Genomic DNA, 17,874 nt, shown 5'->3' with positions numbered 1-17,874 from the left:
ACTTAAAAAAAAGCGTTTCACAACAATCGCTGCACAGCCGCCATTTTGTAAAAAAAATAGCAATAATTTTTTTTTCTATTTTGCAAGAGTTGCTTAATCCAATGATATATTATTTATATACCTTACATCTCAAATGTCCTTTAAACTCATTAAAAAAAGCCTTGTTTTTTATTCATATGCACCGAATGCATATCCACGTTACTGGCACCAGCGTCAGTGAATTATGTTCAAAAAGTCTCGCTATTGGCTGTTTCGAATGCTAACGGTGATTAGGGATGCACGAGCTTTTGATACGCACCGACTCGCGAAAGTAACCAGCGATTTTTTGAGCGCCCCAAAACTGATCGTTTGCCCAAAACCGAAGTCTACCGAAACACCACGATTTTGTGTATATCATACATATTCTGATTTTGATCTCTGTCAATGTATTAATTACGCAACTGTTGCGTTATCCTTTTGACACATTTGTTGTGCAAAGCCAGAGCATTTAACGTGCGTTTGGCGAGGACACATCGGTTGATGTAAGCTTGAACTTTTGCGTATAGGTAGTTTGTTAATGAGTCATTCTACAAATATTTCAGGTTCGACTTTATCTTAACATTCAATTTTCCTTCAATCGGTTGAATTATCTTATTAGCTTTTGAAATTGCTGTGGAACAGTCAATTTGTTCCCCTACGAAGTTTTATTCAGCTTGGTATTGAAACCAGATAAGCTGCGGATCAGAGAAAGTGGCCATGATTTAGTCAGAAGAAACTCGTCCATATGTTGGATACGGTAAACGTCAAAATATCATTAATTCAATCATAATGAGGTTATTCAATCAGGTCACCTCGATAAAAGCCAAATGTCGGAATTGTAAGCGAAATTCGAAATTTAAGAAAAAAATTACCCCAGATAGTCAAACCACTTTCTCCGGATGATTCCGGAAAATTGTACCTTCGGATAAATGAGTTCGACCTGTATGAAAATTGAGTGAATTTGTTTTCAGCATTCATGAAAAAAATCTGTGAAAATCTGTGATTTTTCAAAAATATCTGTCATCTGTGATCACAGATTTTGTGATTTGAAAAAGGAAAAAAATCTGTGACTTTACAGAAAAATCTGTGAAAATGGCAACTCTGGGTGGGATGTTCCAGTAACGGAGGGTCTTAGCACCAGTGTTTTTGAAAAACGAGAATATCAATATTCATATAGCAAATATCCAACTTTACTTTGTACAGTTTGTATATGTTCGTAACAATTATGTTTGAAAAATGAATAATTGTAAACCAATCATATGTTCCAGTTATAGAGGCAATGTTCCTATGATAGTGGAAAATGTGCCAGTAATAGTGGTAGTTGATTTTTTCATAGGCTGCAGCAAATGTATCACGATTTAGTTTTTTTATGCTTTAAGGTAGCATTCAAAATTTCTTTCTTTACCGTGGGTAATCATCTAGCATGAGCTGTGATAATTATTCGTTTTGAGTATAAAAAAAGTTGCGAGAAATACTACAAGGTATACAGCCCTAGAGTTGTATGAAATGGTGACGTGGGACTAAATGCTGCAATTAAGGGATTTTTTGTTACAAAACATGAAGAGTCTGCAGACAGAATCAATTTGTTTGCTCAGTGACTTACGTATTTTTATTCTCAGCCTTTCCCTAAAATCTATTTTTTAGAAATATATTTAACAACGCTAAAATATATCCACAGACAGACGTCCAAGCAAGAACAACATTGATCAAAATGTCCGTGTAAATTTTCAAAGTAAATTGCGTTATAAATCACTTGTACACTAGCGCCGCCTGGTGACCTTATCGCTACAATACATTTTTTTTTCGCTGGTGTACGAGGCTGGCGGTACTGGTAGCGCTATCTGGTTACGGATTGCTACTACAAAAAACTTTACACAAGTTTGGAACTCAGCTTGGACGTCTGTCTGCGATATATCGTTTCGAATATCAAAAGTATTTGGCGATATTATGCCTGTAGTATTTTTTTTTTGTGCAAACAACATCTATTTGACAAGGCACAAGCATAACGTTATTGTTAAAAAAGCACCAAACTTTTCTCGTAATGCGTCAAAATCAAAGTAACTCTATATCCTCAAAAATCAAATCCAATAATAAAGGGTGCAATGCAATCACCATCTTTAAGGACTGGAATGGGCTTCGAAGGTTTCTTAAGAACCTTCGAAAGCTTCCAGAAAGGTTTTGAATAAGGTTTTAGTTGTTCAACTTCTCTCATGAAATTCTCATTTCGCAAGAGAGTGAATCTATGTTTAATTTCCTTCTGCAATTCTTGAAAAATAATTTTCAAAGCAGGATCACGAGATCTTTGGTATTGACGTCTCCGTATGTTCTTCAAACGTATAAGAAGTTGAAGTTCACTGTCAATAATTGGTGCATTAAATTTCACTCGAGCCTTAGGAACTGATAAATTCCGGGCATTGAGTATTAAGCTGCTAAAATTATCTAATGCTCTGTCAATGTCAGCACTATTTTGTAAAACAATATCATCATTCAAATTTTCTTCGATCGTAGAACGATATCTATCCCAATTAGTCTTGTGATAATTTAACACAGATCTAGGGGGATTTAAAATAGTTTCATGGGAAATAGTAAATGTTATGGGAAGATGATCAGAATCAAAGTCAGCATGAGTTAATAAATCACTGCATGAATGACTTTGATTTGTTAGTACCACATCAATTGTAGATGGATTTCTAATAGAAGAATAACATGTAGGACCATTTGGAAATAAAACTGAATAAAATCCAGCCGAGCAATCATTAAACAATATTTTTCCATTGGAATTGCTTTGAGCATTATTCCAAGACCGATGTTTCGCATTAAAATCACCGATGATTAAAAATTTAGATTTATTTCTTGTGAGTTTTTGCAAATCCCCCTTGAAATAATTTTTTCGCTCACCAGTGCATTGAAAAGGCAAATACACTGCGGCTATAAATAGAATGCCAATACTTGTTTTAATTTCAATTCCCAAACTCTCGATAACTTTGGTTTCAAGATAGGGTAAAACACGATGTTTTATTCGACGGTGGATAACTATTGCAACTCCACCACCGGCAACATCAATTCTATCAAACCTATGAACTATATAATTTGGGTTCTTTTTTAGTTTAATATTTGGCTTTAAAAGCGTTTCAGTCACAACTGCAATATGCACATCGTGGACTGTTAAAAAATTGAAAAATTCATCTTCTTTCGCTTTTAAAGAGCGAGCATTCCAATTTAGAAAATTTACAGCATTATTTAAAATCATTGCTGAATTTCAATTTCATAACAATATTAGTTGTAAATTTTATACCTTCTTGAACAGCCTCGTACATCGAGTTACAGTTCAACAAAACGGACATTAGCTGCAGCATGGATTGTTGTAGGTATTCAATCTTTTCTGGAGTTGGACTACCTAAATCAATACTGGCTGACTTTTCAGCACCAAACACGAATGGTTTGTTACTGTTTGAATTTGAAATATTACCTGTAAGGACACTGGCATATGAACAGCCTGGTTTTGCCTAAACAGGATTTTTTGTCTGAAATTTGTTATCTGAATTTAAATTATTACCTACAGACACACCTGCTAATGAAAGTGCTGGTGATGCCTGAACAGTATTGAAAGTCTTTTGTATACCCACATTGACAACAGGTTGCTTAGAATTTCTACGTTGTCTGGAAGCAATAATTTTTGACCTTACAGGACAATTAAAGAAATTAGATTTGTGATTTCCCCCACAATTTACACATTTGAAACTATTAGTGGTCTCTTTCACGGGGCAGATATCTTTCGTGTGACCAGTGTCACCACAAATCATACATTTTGCTTGACAATTCCATACATAGGCTTGACAATTCCGACATTGAGTAAGATTATGGATTCCTCCATGTCTCTTGAAATTCTCCCACTTTATTCGCACGTTAAATAAAACACGTGCTTTTTCCAAACATTTCAAATTATTTACTTTGGTACGATCAAAATGTACTAAGTAATTTTCCTGGTGTATTCCAGTTTGATTAATTTTGGCATTTGCCTTTCGTTTCATCAAAATTACTTGGTTGGGAGCAAAACCAAGTGATTCTGACAAACATTCTTTAATTTCCTCAATAGTTTGGTCATTTGAAAGACCTTTTAAAACAGCCTTAAACGGTCTCTCGTTTTTGGCATCAAAAGAATAAAATTTATACATCTTTTCAGTCAAATACTGTAAAAGATGTTTATGGCCATCAAGAGATTCGGCCGAAATACGAATTTCGCCTTGGCGGCCAATTTGAAAATTAACTTTCACATTCGACAGAAACGATGAAAGCTCTGATCGAAATGCTTTAAAATTTGCTACAAATACCACAATAGGTGGAACTTCAACCTTCTTCATAACGGCTTTATGCTCAGTATGAGAAGTTTGAATTTCTTGATCCCCAACGAAAGAAAGAATATCATACCTGTTAGTCGAAATTTCAGTGTCACTTGGAGGAGATGCCTCACGTTTCCTTGAAGCCGCATCAAAGCGAGCCTTTTTTATTTTTTCCAGGCATAACTGGAAAACTTCACTACACTTTCACTTCACTATAGAATTTAATTAGAAATATCTCAAACCAAATTTACTCACTAAACACTCGTTAACGTTAAAAACAAAATTATTACTTTGCGTTTCAACAGGTAGTCTTTCAAGAAGATTGCCTGTTGAAAGCGAATAACAAAATTTCAATATCTCTCGGTAGTCTAAGACTTAGCCTCGGCTGTTGGTAAAATGCGACCGTACTGTAGGACAGTTCAAGTCGATCTGATGAGCTCGATGTTGTTTATGGCCATCAAGAGATTCGGCCAAAATACGAATTTCGCCTTGGCGGCCAATTTGAAAATTAACTTTCACATTCGACAGAAACGATGAAAGCTCTGATCGAAATGCTTTAAAATTTGCTACAAATACCACAATAGGTGGAACTTCAACCTTCTTCATAACGGCTTTATGCTCAGTATGAGAAGTTTGAATTTCTTGATCCCCAACGAAAGAAAGAATATCATACCTGTTAGTCGAAATTTCAGTGTCACTTGGAGGAGATGCCTCACGTTTCCTTGAAGCCGCATCAAAGCGAGCCTTTTTATTTTTCCCAGGCATAACTGGAAAACTTCACTACACTTTCACTTCACTATAGAATTTAATTAGAAATATCTCAAACCAAATTTACTCACTAAACACTCGTTAACGTTAAAAACAAAATTATTACTTTGCGTTTCAACAGGTAGTCTTTCAAGAAGATTGCCTGTTGAAAGCGAAAAACAAAATTTCAATATCTCTCGGTAGTCTAAGACTTAGCCTCGGCTGTTGGTAAAATGCGACCGTACTGTAGGACAGTTCAAGTCGATCTGATGAGCTCGATGGAGTGAGCACTGATTCATCGATGCTATTCCCATTCATTCTATGTACGACCATTGAAGTGTTCAGTTCGTAGTTCGCGCGATCATAATTTAAATTTTAAGTTAATAAAGATAGTTTGCTAAGTGTTAATCACGTGTATTCCATCGATCGATCAACCGTATACAGTCCACTCTAAATTAATCTGGCCAGGGAATCGTCACGGGTTTCACGTTTCTAACCCGCGTCTTATGGTTCATTGACGTGGAACACTTACTGCCAGTATATATAGATTTTTATTTTAGTTTTATCATTATAAAGCAAGCACAGTACTTCGTTTTGTCTTCTGTCCTTTATTCGAGTAATTTCGTAATTTCCTTTTCATAAATTTTACTGTCCACGCGGTCATGAACATGGTTATTTGAACAGCTGCATTAACAATGTTTTTCTTGCGTAAGAAAATCAATTCACCCCCTCCCTCCCTTGTAAGATAGCGTAAGAAAATTGCACACTCCCCCTCCCCCCCTATTTGCTTACGTAATTATTGAATTATTGATCTTTGGACGGGATGTTGGTTGAGCGGGCATCAAGGTGGGCCGCTGAAAGATCCGAAACAACTGGAAAAAGTAGGTTTTCGAAGTTTTTCTTTAGCTCCCCGTGTTGATTGCAAACCGCTGTCTGTTGAAAATATAAACATCTTTGGCTCAAACTAAATTTTTTATTACTGATAATTCTGCCACGCAGGGCTATTCGTATTACCCTCCGTCGCTAGCTAAAGACAAAACACCGGAGAGCCATTCGTTTTTTAACTTTTTTAACTTCGGCACATGAAGCAATCGAGGGCTTGCAGTTTCGGGGAACACACAAGCATTGGTCGCCACGACGAGATCGACAATGATACAATAATGGATAGCTTGACGGTAGTCATCGCATACAACCACCTGCAATATTTTTTTCATATTTACTTTTGTAAAAATGAAGCGTGTGAAAAAACACGTGTCAGCAAGCGGGCTCCCGAGGGCTCACGAAGTCGGGAACACTCGGGCCTGTGTCAGCCGAAGCTTCTGAAGGGCTGTTTTATTTAGAACACTGTGGGTTTCCGTTTTGTATAAGCACTGAAGGGCAATGAAAATACCCTCCGTGGCATCGCTTAAAACACACACGCAGTGGTGTGGTGGGTTTGGACATGCCTGGTTTCAAAAGGCATTTGCTTGTTGACCGAGATCTACGTCACAATCCAAACACCTGCTTCTGTTTACCTTCTTTCGCTACTAAAACAGACGAATGTCTTCTTCTTCCTCACCTGTGTATACCTCATTGGTTCGTAGTGACCTGCTGGCCATGTATCTGCGCAAATTGTAGCTATGTATCTACCAAACTTCTTTCTGAAAGACACCTGGGTATGATCTATTAAATTGGCAAGTTGTCACACGACGTGGGTGTTTAGAAAGCTTATTTCCTTCTTTAAGGGGGAGTAATCAATCTACATTAAAACTTGATAGTTAATGTTCTCAGCAAGCTCTCCGATAATGAAGATAACGTGAGCAAAATATCATACCTTCAAGCTTAATCCTACACGAAAATGTTTACCTTCAAGCTTAATCCTACACGAAAATGTTTCAGACTATCTTTCTAGGGTTGAAGTTATTTTTACACGAGGTATCGAAAAAGATTCAAAAGCAGTATTATTTTCACCTGCAGACCAAAAAAAATATGAATAAATAAAAAGAGAAGGTCAAATTCGGTCAAATATTCGGTAAATGAATTTAGGAATCAACTGACACTCTTAATAAATTATTTCAAAATAAATAAAAAAAATTAAAAGCATACCGCGTAAATTTTTTTTAATCCATTAATTACGTAACCCAATGGGGGTTTGTTTGTTTGTTGCACAGAGTTACCTAATTTTATAGGGGGTAGATAATGGCGTTACGTTTTGTTACATAAGGAGGGGCTGGCTACTTGCGTTACATAGTTCATGGATATCGCCAAAACAATATACATATTTTGTAAAGAAAATCATAGAAGAAACCATAAAAAAGTGTCATAGTACTAAAAAATTCAAAATTTTCTTCTTGTTATTTTTAAACAAAGCATTATTAATAATAATAAACATGGTTTGCGAAGAAACTATACATAATAATGTTGCATTCGTTTTTGCAATGTAGCTACACTTCAACTCTATTTTCGCTTCGTAGCTGTTTGTTTTTGCATTCCGAGCTCCACTAGAACTAGTTATTTTCTACTCCGTTTTGCACGCGACCAAAGCAGAGTGTAGTTTGAATACACCAACAACAAATACAAATGCTTGCAAATGCCATATGCAATTCCAGTTGAGTGTAGTTTCGTCTTTCAACTGCAGAACCGTTGTCAGCAGCTTCGAATTCGACATGAGAACTACACGCAACAGTATAGTTGTATTGATGGCGGCGCACAGGACTATTTCGATTAAGCATCACGCTCAACGTAACAATCGTCCTGAGCGCTCACAGCGAACGAAAATTTGCCTTTCGCAATAATCGCATTGAACACGCTCAGGTAGTAAAGAACGAATGCAATGAGCAACGTTTGTTGGGCTCTTACGAAACAGTACCTCGTCGAGGAACGAGAAAGTCTAATGTCGAATTCGTTTTCGCGATGTAGCTACACTTTTTCGGACTACACTTTGCAGCTTGAAATAAAACATCTTCAGGGTAGTTGCATTGGTATGAGTAATAATAGGGATAGCTGTCAATTTTTGTTTTGGTCATTATCGCCATCGTCATTTTGTCTCGTTTCCATTTCATATATCCATCTCGCGAATGTGCTGAAAAAAGTTAAAGGGTATGTGCTTGAGTGCACAAACGTAGGCTTGCCGTGGGACTATGGTGGGTGTAAAGATTTAATTCTGCCCTAGCCATAGTAGATAACACATTACCAAACGTACAAATACCATACACAATAATCCATGAACATTTCACACAAAAAAACACATACACCTGTCATAAACCACAGTATACAAATAGCAAAACCCACATGAACTGCCCATAAATGCATAACTGTCTCATATAATTTCTCATCACTTTTTGCTTAAACCTCAAAAACTTCTTCACATACCTGGTGCTCTCAAAAAATCGCAGGAAAAAGCTTTTTGTTGCTAAATTGATTAGAAAAATATGAATTTTGGTCAATCCCATGTTACAAATAAACGCAAAACAAGCTCAGTGCTGAAAATAACTAGTATAAAATTATGGCCACTATCATAGTAATACCAATTGAAGTACTAATAAGAAAAATAATTAACTTGTTGCCTAAACAAGTATTCTGTCATAAATATATTTACCTCGGATAAAGCATTTTTGCACACACATGTTATACATACATACACACATACACGTAACACACACACAGACACACACACAAACACAGACACACACACACACACAAACACAATCACACACACAAACACAGACACACACCTACATATACAGACACACACACATACACAGTTACACACACAAACACAGACACACACACATAGACAGTTACACACAGGGGAGTTCCGAGTTGGGGCAAAGACGGCCACGCCTAAGCCAGCACCAACCGGAACAGCGAAGATTGGCGGTAAGGTGGAAACACCTAAAACCGCCAAGGAGCGGGAACAAATATCTGGGGCTATGCTACTCTCTGCGGTAGAAAGCCACATGAACAAGTTCCCAAGTGTAGAGGCGGTGTCCGTACAACTTGATGAAATACTCAAGTTCACGGACGAACGTAGCGTATACCGAAAGATTTGAGGCAATGTCTTCTGTTGCTACGTATGAACATTTGCAGCGCGAAATCCGAGCTTTCGCAAGCCCTTAAACGGGCTAACGATGCCGAAAGCAAGGCACTCGCGCTAGAGGCAAGGCTTAACCAGCCTAAAAAAGGGAGTGCTGCAGCTGTGTCTAAATACACACAAACAGCTGCAGCATCGTTTGCCGAAGTCTGTTCAACTGAACCGACTGGCAAACGTGCGAGAGGTTCTCTGGGGGAATCGGCCCCCAGGACGCAACGAAGGCGGTTGTTCGGTGACAGCCAGGAAGCTGGCCCGTCGGTCCAGCCGAGCAAAGAACCGGCAAACGGCGAAGCCACGGATTGGACCATCGTGGCGAACAAAAAGCGGCAGAAGCAGGAACGACGCGCGAAGCGCAGCGACCGCAATAAGAAGCCGCAAGGGGCGAATAGGCGGAGCAAGGGTGACGCGCTCATTTTCAAGACGGATGCGTCTAAGTACGCTGAAGTCTTGAAGGCCATGAGAGGCGATTCCAAGCTCAAAGACTGCGGCGCGGATGTCAGGTCAATTCGTCGGTCACGCACCGGCGAGATGATCCTCGAACTCCGCAAAGAGGCGAAGGGCAAGGGCTGTGCCTATAAAAAGGCGGCCCAGGAAGTGCTAGGCGAGGAGGTTCAAATCCGAGCCCTCACTCCTGAAGTGACTCTCCAGCTTAAAAACCTGGACGAGATCACCGAAGAGTGTGATATAGCACAAGCCTTCGAGCGAGAGTGTGGAGTGGTAGTGACCGCGGAGGCAGTTCGTCTCCGCAGGGGCCCGGCCGGCACCCAGGTTGCTACCATAAAGCTTCCACTAGCGGAGGGTAACAAGGCCCTGAAGAAGGCCACGTTGAAGGTGGGTTGGTCGGTCTGCCCTCTGGGCACCTTCCAACAGCCTGACGTTTGCTTCAGGTGCTTTGAGCGGGGGCATAAATCCTGGTCGTGCAAAGGGCCCGACAGGTCCAATTTATGCCGCCGTTGCGGTGGCCCAGGCCACAAGGCACGGGACTGCGGTGCACCTCCCAAGTGTCTGGTATGTACCGGTAAACGGGACGCCAAACACGCCATGGGAGGCCCCAAGTGTCCGGCTGTACGGCCGGCTACTAAGCCGCAGGCCTGAGGGTGATACAGTTAAACCTGAACCACTGCTATGCGGCGCAGCAGTTGCTACACCAAGCGGCTGCTGAGTCGTTGTCGGACGTGGCCATCGTCTCGGACCCATACCGCATCCCAACCGGAAACGGTAACTGGATATCGGACAAGTCTGGGAAGACGGCCATTTGCACGACAGGCAGGTCCCCGGTTCAGGAGATTGTGTCGACCTCCAGAGAGGGGTACGTTATAGCCAATGTGGATGGAGTATTCTACTGCAGTTGCTATGCTCCGCCAAGTTGGTCTATCGAAACGTTCGCACAGATGGTCGATCAAGCAACCGTGAAACTGACGGGCCTATGGCCGTTGGTAGTTGCGGGTGACTTTAACGCTTGGGCTGTCGAGTGGGGAAGTCGCTGTACAAATCAGAGGGGCCAGGTCTTGTTGGAAGCTTTGGCAAAGCTCAACTTAGACTTGGCTAACGTTGGTACAAAATGCACCTACAGTAGAAATGGTGCGGAATCGATTATCGATGTAACGTTCTGCAGCCCGGGACTTATCACGAACTGGTGGGTAGACGACAGCTACACGAATAGCGACCACCATTCGGTCCGCTATGAGGTAGGCGTGCGGAAGCAAGCAGCGAGTAGGGCCAATATTCAATCCTTCTACGGCTGGAAAACATTACATTTCGATGCAGATGATTTTGGGCAGGCAATTAGAGGGAAGCACGAAGGGGGTGAACCGCCCCCGGATGTGGACCATCTAAATTCGATGCTGTCATGGGCGTGCGACGCCACGAGGCCTAGGTCTCGTCCGCCTAGAGAGGGTAGACCACCGACATACTGGTGGAGCGAAACGATAGCAGGCCTAGGCAGTGCATGCCTCCGTGCAAAACGGAGGATGCAACGCGCACGTTCCGACGAGCAAAGAGCGGAACGCGGTGCCGCATTTAGATCCGCTAAGGCAACGCTTAAGAGCGCAATCAGAGCCAGTAAACGAGCCTGTTTCGAACGACTCTGTGCCAGTGCCAATTCGAACCCGTGGGGTGACGCCTACAGAATCGTTATGACCAAGACTAGAGGTGCGCTAGCCCCGGCCGAACAATCACCAGCGATGCTAGAAACGATCATTCAGGTCCTCTTCCCAAGCCACGAACCAAGTCCCTGGCCTCCGGCTGACGAGTCACCACCAACCGTGAGTGACGGCAGCCGTGCAGAGGCAGACGATGCGGTAAGGGTGACAGAAGATGAATTGATCGAGATCGCAAACTCGCTGAAGGTAGGCAAGGCTCCGGGACCAGACGGAATTCCGAACTTGGCCATCAAGACGGCCATCAAAGAAGCCCCCGGGTTGTTCAGGACGGTCATGCAAAAATGCCTTGACGACTGCCTCTTCCCGGACGTGTGGAAGCGCCAGAGGCTGGTGCTGTTGCCGAAGGTTGGAAAACCACCAGGTGACCCATCGGCATACAGACCAATCTGCCTGCTGGACACGGCGGGCAAGGTGCTTGAGAGGGTAATCCTCAATAGACTGGTGAAATATACAGAAAGTGGGAAAGGTCTATCAAGCAACCAGTTCGGTTTTCGAAAAGGTAGATCCACGGTGGATGCAATTCTCCCCGTCACCAGAACGGCTGAGGTTGCAATCCAACGCAAAAGGAGGGGCATTCGTTAATGCGCGATCGTCACACTCGACGTGAAGAACGCGTTTAACAATGCCAGCTGGGACTCCATAGCCTTGGCGCTACAGAGTCTCAGGCGACTTCCGGTGTCTGGAAAACAGCCGAAATTGACCAAATACCACCCAATATGAGTGTTTCTTCAACCAGATTGACGCTCAGAATGGCCAAAAATTTTCCCTAATGCCATTTCATTTTGAAATTCAAGATGGCGTTTTCCGGTTTCTGCAAAACAGCGGCAAATGACCAAATACCACCCAATATGGGTATTTCCGGGATTGTTATGATGCACTGAAGCCACAAATCGACCTATCAACCTCAGACAACATTTTGAATTGTAAGATTGCGTTTTCCGGTGACTGGAAAACAGCCAAAAATGACAAAATATTATCCAATATGAGTGTTTCTTTAACCAGAATGACGCTAAGGGATCAGAAATTGTCTCCAAATGCCATTTTAAAATCCAATATGGCGACTTACGGTTTCTGAAAAACAGCCTGAGGTGACCAAATACCACCATGTGTATCACCGAGTCCAGAATAATGCAAGGAGCTAAAAATTGACCTCAGACACCAGTTTGAATTGTAAAATGGCAACTTCTGGGAGACAGCCGAAAATAATCGAATACTACTACATATGGATATTTCCGTAATCGAAATGATGTATATAAGCCAAGCATTGACCCTGGACACAGTTTGAATTCGAAGATGACCACTTTCAGTTTCTGAAAAACAACGAAAATAACTGAAATGCATTCAATATATTTCCGTAAAAAAGCCAAAAGTCGAGGATGTTGTCATTCCGATAAAACCAATCATTTCAAATGATATAAACAAATCGCAAGGAATCAATGAATTTGAAATGTTTGAAATTATTAAATTGAACACTAAAATAGGCGAGACGAAGTTGGCCGGGTCAGCTAGTACCAAATAAAAAACCTAAATTAATCCACCTAGCGGTCAGACTCAGCCTTTCTCATTCAAACTTATTATTTGTAAAAATAGATTTACATGAATGCTTAAATCCAATAAATGTTTATCCACTCTTTGGGTTCTAAAATATTGATGTTGTAATTAAAGTATAAAATATGAAATTTGACGTAATGTTAGTACTTAAGAAATAGCGAAATAAAAGCAATGACTCTTAATTTCGAACAATTTAATCACGAGCGATGCCGGGAACGTTCAGATAGTACGATACCACATTTAAATCATGTTGAGGCCATATATATTGATCGAAGCAGGTAAAGTGTTGAATAGTCTTTGAATTTCTGTTCTTTCTAAAACGTATGGGGCAGCCAAACTTTGAAACCACGTGTTCAATCATAATTCATCAGTTAACCCTTAACTAGCCCGTTCATCTGATAATAATATTGTTCAAATCGGTTGTGTAGTTTCTAAGATAATGAAGTTTCGTGATTTTCACATTTCGATACATTACAGACGAAGTTACAGTCCGATTACTGCAAAATTCGATAGGGAGTTATGAGGTAGGTAGACCTTTCATTTGATACTAATTCTGTGGAAATCGGGTCAACCATCTCTGAGAAATATAAGTGAGTCCAAGTAAGTTGTCTTGGAATATGTTTCTTTTCATAGCTGGATTTCACATTTTTAAACATAACAGGCAAAAAAATAATCCGTTTGAAAAAAAAATCATTAAAGTCTTATGGGGCAACAAGACCTTTCATATGACACTAATTTTATAAAAATCGGGCCAGCCATCTCTGAGAAACATGAGTGAGATTAAATAGTCTCCAGAACACGTTTCTTTCCATAACTCCTGAACCACATGTTCAATCTTCATGAAGTTCAAAAGTTAAGGGTTTTTATGGTAGCCCGTTCATTTGAAACTAATTTTAATCAAATCAGATGTGTGGTTTCTGAGATATTGATGTTTCGTGATTTTTACACTTATGTATCAACCTCTAAACTAGAAATCAGATTACAATAAAATTCAATAGGGTCTTATAGGGCAACTAGACCTTTCATTTGCAATTAATTTCATTGAAATCTGTTCGGTCAGACCATCTCTGTGAATAGTGAGTGCGAAAAAAGGTGCACATACACACGTACACACCCACACACAAACTTATACACCTATACATGCTTATATGCAGAAAATGCTCGATTCGTCTGAGTCGAGTAGTGTATGACATTCGGCCATTTGGATCACTTTTCTACCTTTTAATTAGCCAGTGATCGTTAGGAGGAAGTCAATATGTTAACTTTCATTATGTGATTTCACATTTTCATGAACAACGGACAAAGTTACAATCCGATTGCAATGAAATTCAATAGCAACCTATGGGGTAACTAGACCTTTCATTTGACACTAATTTTGTGAAAATCGGTTCAGCCATCTCTGAGAAAAATGAGTGAGTTTAAACAACCTCAGGATAACTTTTCTTTACATAACTTTTGAACCATATGTTCAATCATTACGAAATTCAAAAGTTAAGGGTTCTGGAGACAGCCCGATCATTTGAAACCAATTTTATTAAAATCGGTTGTGTGATTTCTGAGATATTGATGTTTCGTGATTTTTACATTTTGATACATAACCTCTAAACTAAAAATCCGATTACAATGAAATTCAATAGCAACCTATGGCGCAACTAGACCTTTCATTTGCAATTAATTTTATGAATATCGGTCCAGCCATCTCTAAGAAAAGTGAGTGAGAAAAAAAAGTTGCACATACATACACACACACACACACACACACACACACATACATACATACATACATACATACAGAAAATGCTCAGTTCATCGAAAGAAGTCGAGTGGTATATGACATTCGGCCATTGGGACCACTTTTATACCTTTGGTTTTTCCAGTGATTGCTATACCTTTCTAGGAGAAAGGCAAAAGGTGCAAGCAACGCGGATCAAACATAGATAACGAATTTAAAATGTTGCAGTGCTGTTGCCGATCCGTGAAGTGTTGTTAATTGTAAATAAATCGTACTCCGAAAATACCATAAATAACTACTATAAATGGAAAAATTATTTACCTGCCACCACGAATACCATTGCTGTGTATCATTTCCTTGTGAACCATATCCACCCCAGCAACTTGTATCCTGGTCCCAACTATTGTTATACCCTGAAAAGGAACACACACACACACACACACATATATATATATATATATATATATATATATATATATATATATATATATATATATATATATATATATATATATATATATATATATATATAAAATTTTTGTGCGTTATTATTCACCTCTATAGTCATTTCTATTACCATCATAGCGCCTTAATTGATTATTCTGGTAGCCTTGGTTGTTGTAACGGTTACTGTAGCGCCTGAAAAAAAAGTTTCCGATTTACATTTGGTTTCTTTGTAAGATAGCCTCTAAAACAAATACCCGCTATTGCGTGTCCAATCAGTGTAACGATTTCCACTAAAACCTGAGGTGACATCGCGCCTACCGTATCCGTTGCCTGGTCGATAACTTCTATTTTGGGAATACTGTTGGGAATTGTTATATCGCTGAGAATTGTATCCTCCTTGAGAATGTTGTCCACCATAACGATTATTTCCATATCCTTGGTGACTCTGACTCCATCGTTGGTTCGATCCTCGACCACGCTGTTGCTGGTTTCGATTGTAGTTTCTCGGTAGAGCTCGTCTACCTGTGTCATTTAACTTTTTAACCTCTTCTCGAGCCTTCTCTTCATCCAATTCTGCAAACGTTATTTCAGTGAACCAACCTTGTTCGATGGTAGGAATGTGGAAATGAGCTGTTAATGACAAAATTTAAATAAAAATAAATGACGTATATTACTAGTTTTCTGTTTAAAAGTATTTTAGAATATCCCGAGATGGTTTACGTCGTTTGAATTGGGTGAAATGTTACTTCGCATGGTTGCATTGCAGCTTTCTAAACAGCGAAGACTCGATTAAGGTGATGAATTTAAAATAACTTTAGAAGGAATGTCACGAGGAGTGGAAGCGATATTACAAATAATTTATAAGCAATAAAAATTCACATGGCTAGCATCCCGAACGTTTGTCGACAGATAATAGCTTGTCTGTGTAAGATTTGACATACAGACACTCCCCATTTATGGGTCAGTCATAATTGAGCCGTTGCGGAACAGAGTGGTCTAGAGACAATTTTTTTCAAAAATGAGTTTTTCACATAATCCGCATCTACTCAAGAAACTGAAGATAGGAGACTGAAAAAAAATTCCAAAAATCGAACTTTAAAGCTGATTTATACCATGTTGAAATTTCGTCCGAAACAGAATGGCCATTCAGAGTGGTCTATGAACATAAATCGAGGTAATACCATCATGTAACATGTGACATGTAACATGTTACATGTGATATGTAACTTGTCACTTGTGCTGTAACATGTGACGTGTAACATTACATGTAACACAAAATGTTACCTATTACATGATATCTGACATGTTACATTTGTCGTGTTACATCACGTGTAACATGTTACATGTTACACGTGATGTAACACGGAAAATGTAACATGTCAAGTATCATGTAATATGTAGCATTCGGTGTTGCATGTAAAGTTACACGTCACATGTTACATGTGAGATGCCATGTACATCATATAACATGTGACATAAGCCATTTTGTACGAGTTAACGTCATTTTTATTTATGTTTATGTACACTTTGTTCCGAAACGATACGAGGATTCCAGTAAAATATATATGAAGTCAGAGTGGTCTATGTACATTGGTATGGTAAATTCACTTATTTCGCCAAAAAAAAATGGTAATTTTATGTATTCACATGTTAAACCACTTCATAACCTTTATATTAGAACATTTTGTTTGAAAGAATCCGTTGAACAGAGTTTTGTTCAGAGATTTTTCGAAAATTGCTTCTCCTGACAAATTTGCTCGATGGCACATAGACCACTCTGTTCCGCAACGGCTCAATCATGAGTACTTTCACGAAAAATGCGTCTGTTTTCAAGAAATTGTATTATTTTCATTAAATGCTGCATTTTTAAAAACTCGGTTGTAATCTTAATCCGGCGATTTCATTTGATAATTAAAAAAAAAGTAACAAAAAATCAACTTCTTGGTCATTGACTCATAATTATGTTGATATTTTTTGGAATTACTATTAGAAACATGTTGCATCATTGGAATCCGATTATTGTCAAAAATGTTGAATTTGAAAGAAAATCGTAACTTGACTTTCAAGTTAAATTCGTCTTACATTTCTCCATCCAGAACTTTCAATCAAAACTTTGGGAACAATGTCAAGTTACAATAAAAAATATTCGAGACAAAAATTTAATCTTATTCTGATTAAATGTATAATTTTCTCAAGTTAAACTCAAAATAACTTGAAAACGGGTGCACTCAATACAGTTAGTTATTATAAGTCTTCGACCTAAAACGACTATTTCAATTGTTTAGAATCATTGAAATAAAAATGTTTTGATAAATATCGAAAATATTAATTTTTAAACTTCTTCTATAAAAAATATTTGTTATTTCCCCATCCTAAACTTTATATCGAAAGTTGTGTTATAACTTCAAATTTCTTTAAAAAAATTAAAACAATAACTTTTTTTTAAATTAAAATTTAGTGTTTATTAAATATTTTTTTGTAACAGAAAATTTTATTTTCATTGTGTAATTATTTTTCGTAAAGCACTATTAGTTACCTACAACTTGTTCTCAGCTAGTTTGTATGTACAACTAATGGTTTCTGTGCCAAAATAAGTGTACAAAACCTATATCAAAAGGCATACAATTAGTCTTAACTCTAAAAAATTCCTTCATCTGCGAAAAATACTCAGCTTGCTTAGCCAAACACGTGTTCAAAGTTTCTTTCAAATCAAACACACATTTCCACATCATTTCCAGACGCTCATATGTCGAATTACATGCTAAAAATAGTTTTTTCTGCCAGAACTGCCAGTGTGCCGGCGTC

At 38.9% G+C, this 17,874-nt stretch overlaps 1 protein-coding gene across 1 annotated transcript in view; it reads right to left on the bottom strand.

The window, feature by feature from the left end:
• Positions 1-17,874, bottom strand: part of LOC129728576 (heterogeneous nuclear ribonucleoprotein U) — a 41,045-nt gene that overhangs the window by 7,102 nt on the left and 16,069 nt on the right. Inside the window, exons 7-9 of the mRNA XM_055687024.1 lie at positions 15,324-15,699; positions 15,200-15,261; positions 14,944-15,035 (exon numbers count right to left, since the gene is read on the bottom strand). Coding sequence (XP_055542999.1) covers positions 14,944-15,035; positions 15,200-15,261; positions 15,324-15,699 — 530 coding nt within the window. The remainder of the gene's footprint in view (positions 1-14,943; positions 15,036-15,199; positions 15,262-15,323; positions 15,700-17,874) is intronic.

The sequence above is a fragment of the Wyeomyia smithii genome, chromosome 3, assembly GCF_029784165.1.
Source record: "Wyeomyia smithii strain HCP4-BCI-WySm-NY-G18 chromosome 3, ASM2978416v1, whole genome shotgun sequence".
Classification (NCBI taxonomy): Eukaryota; Metazoa; Arthropoda; class Insecta; order Diptera; family Culicidae; genus Wyeomyia; species Wyeomyia smithii.
This window is presented reverse-complemented; position numbering and strand designations above follow the sequence as displayed.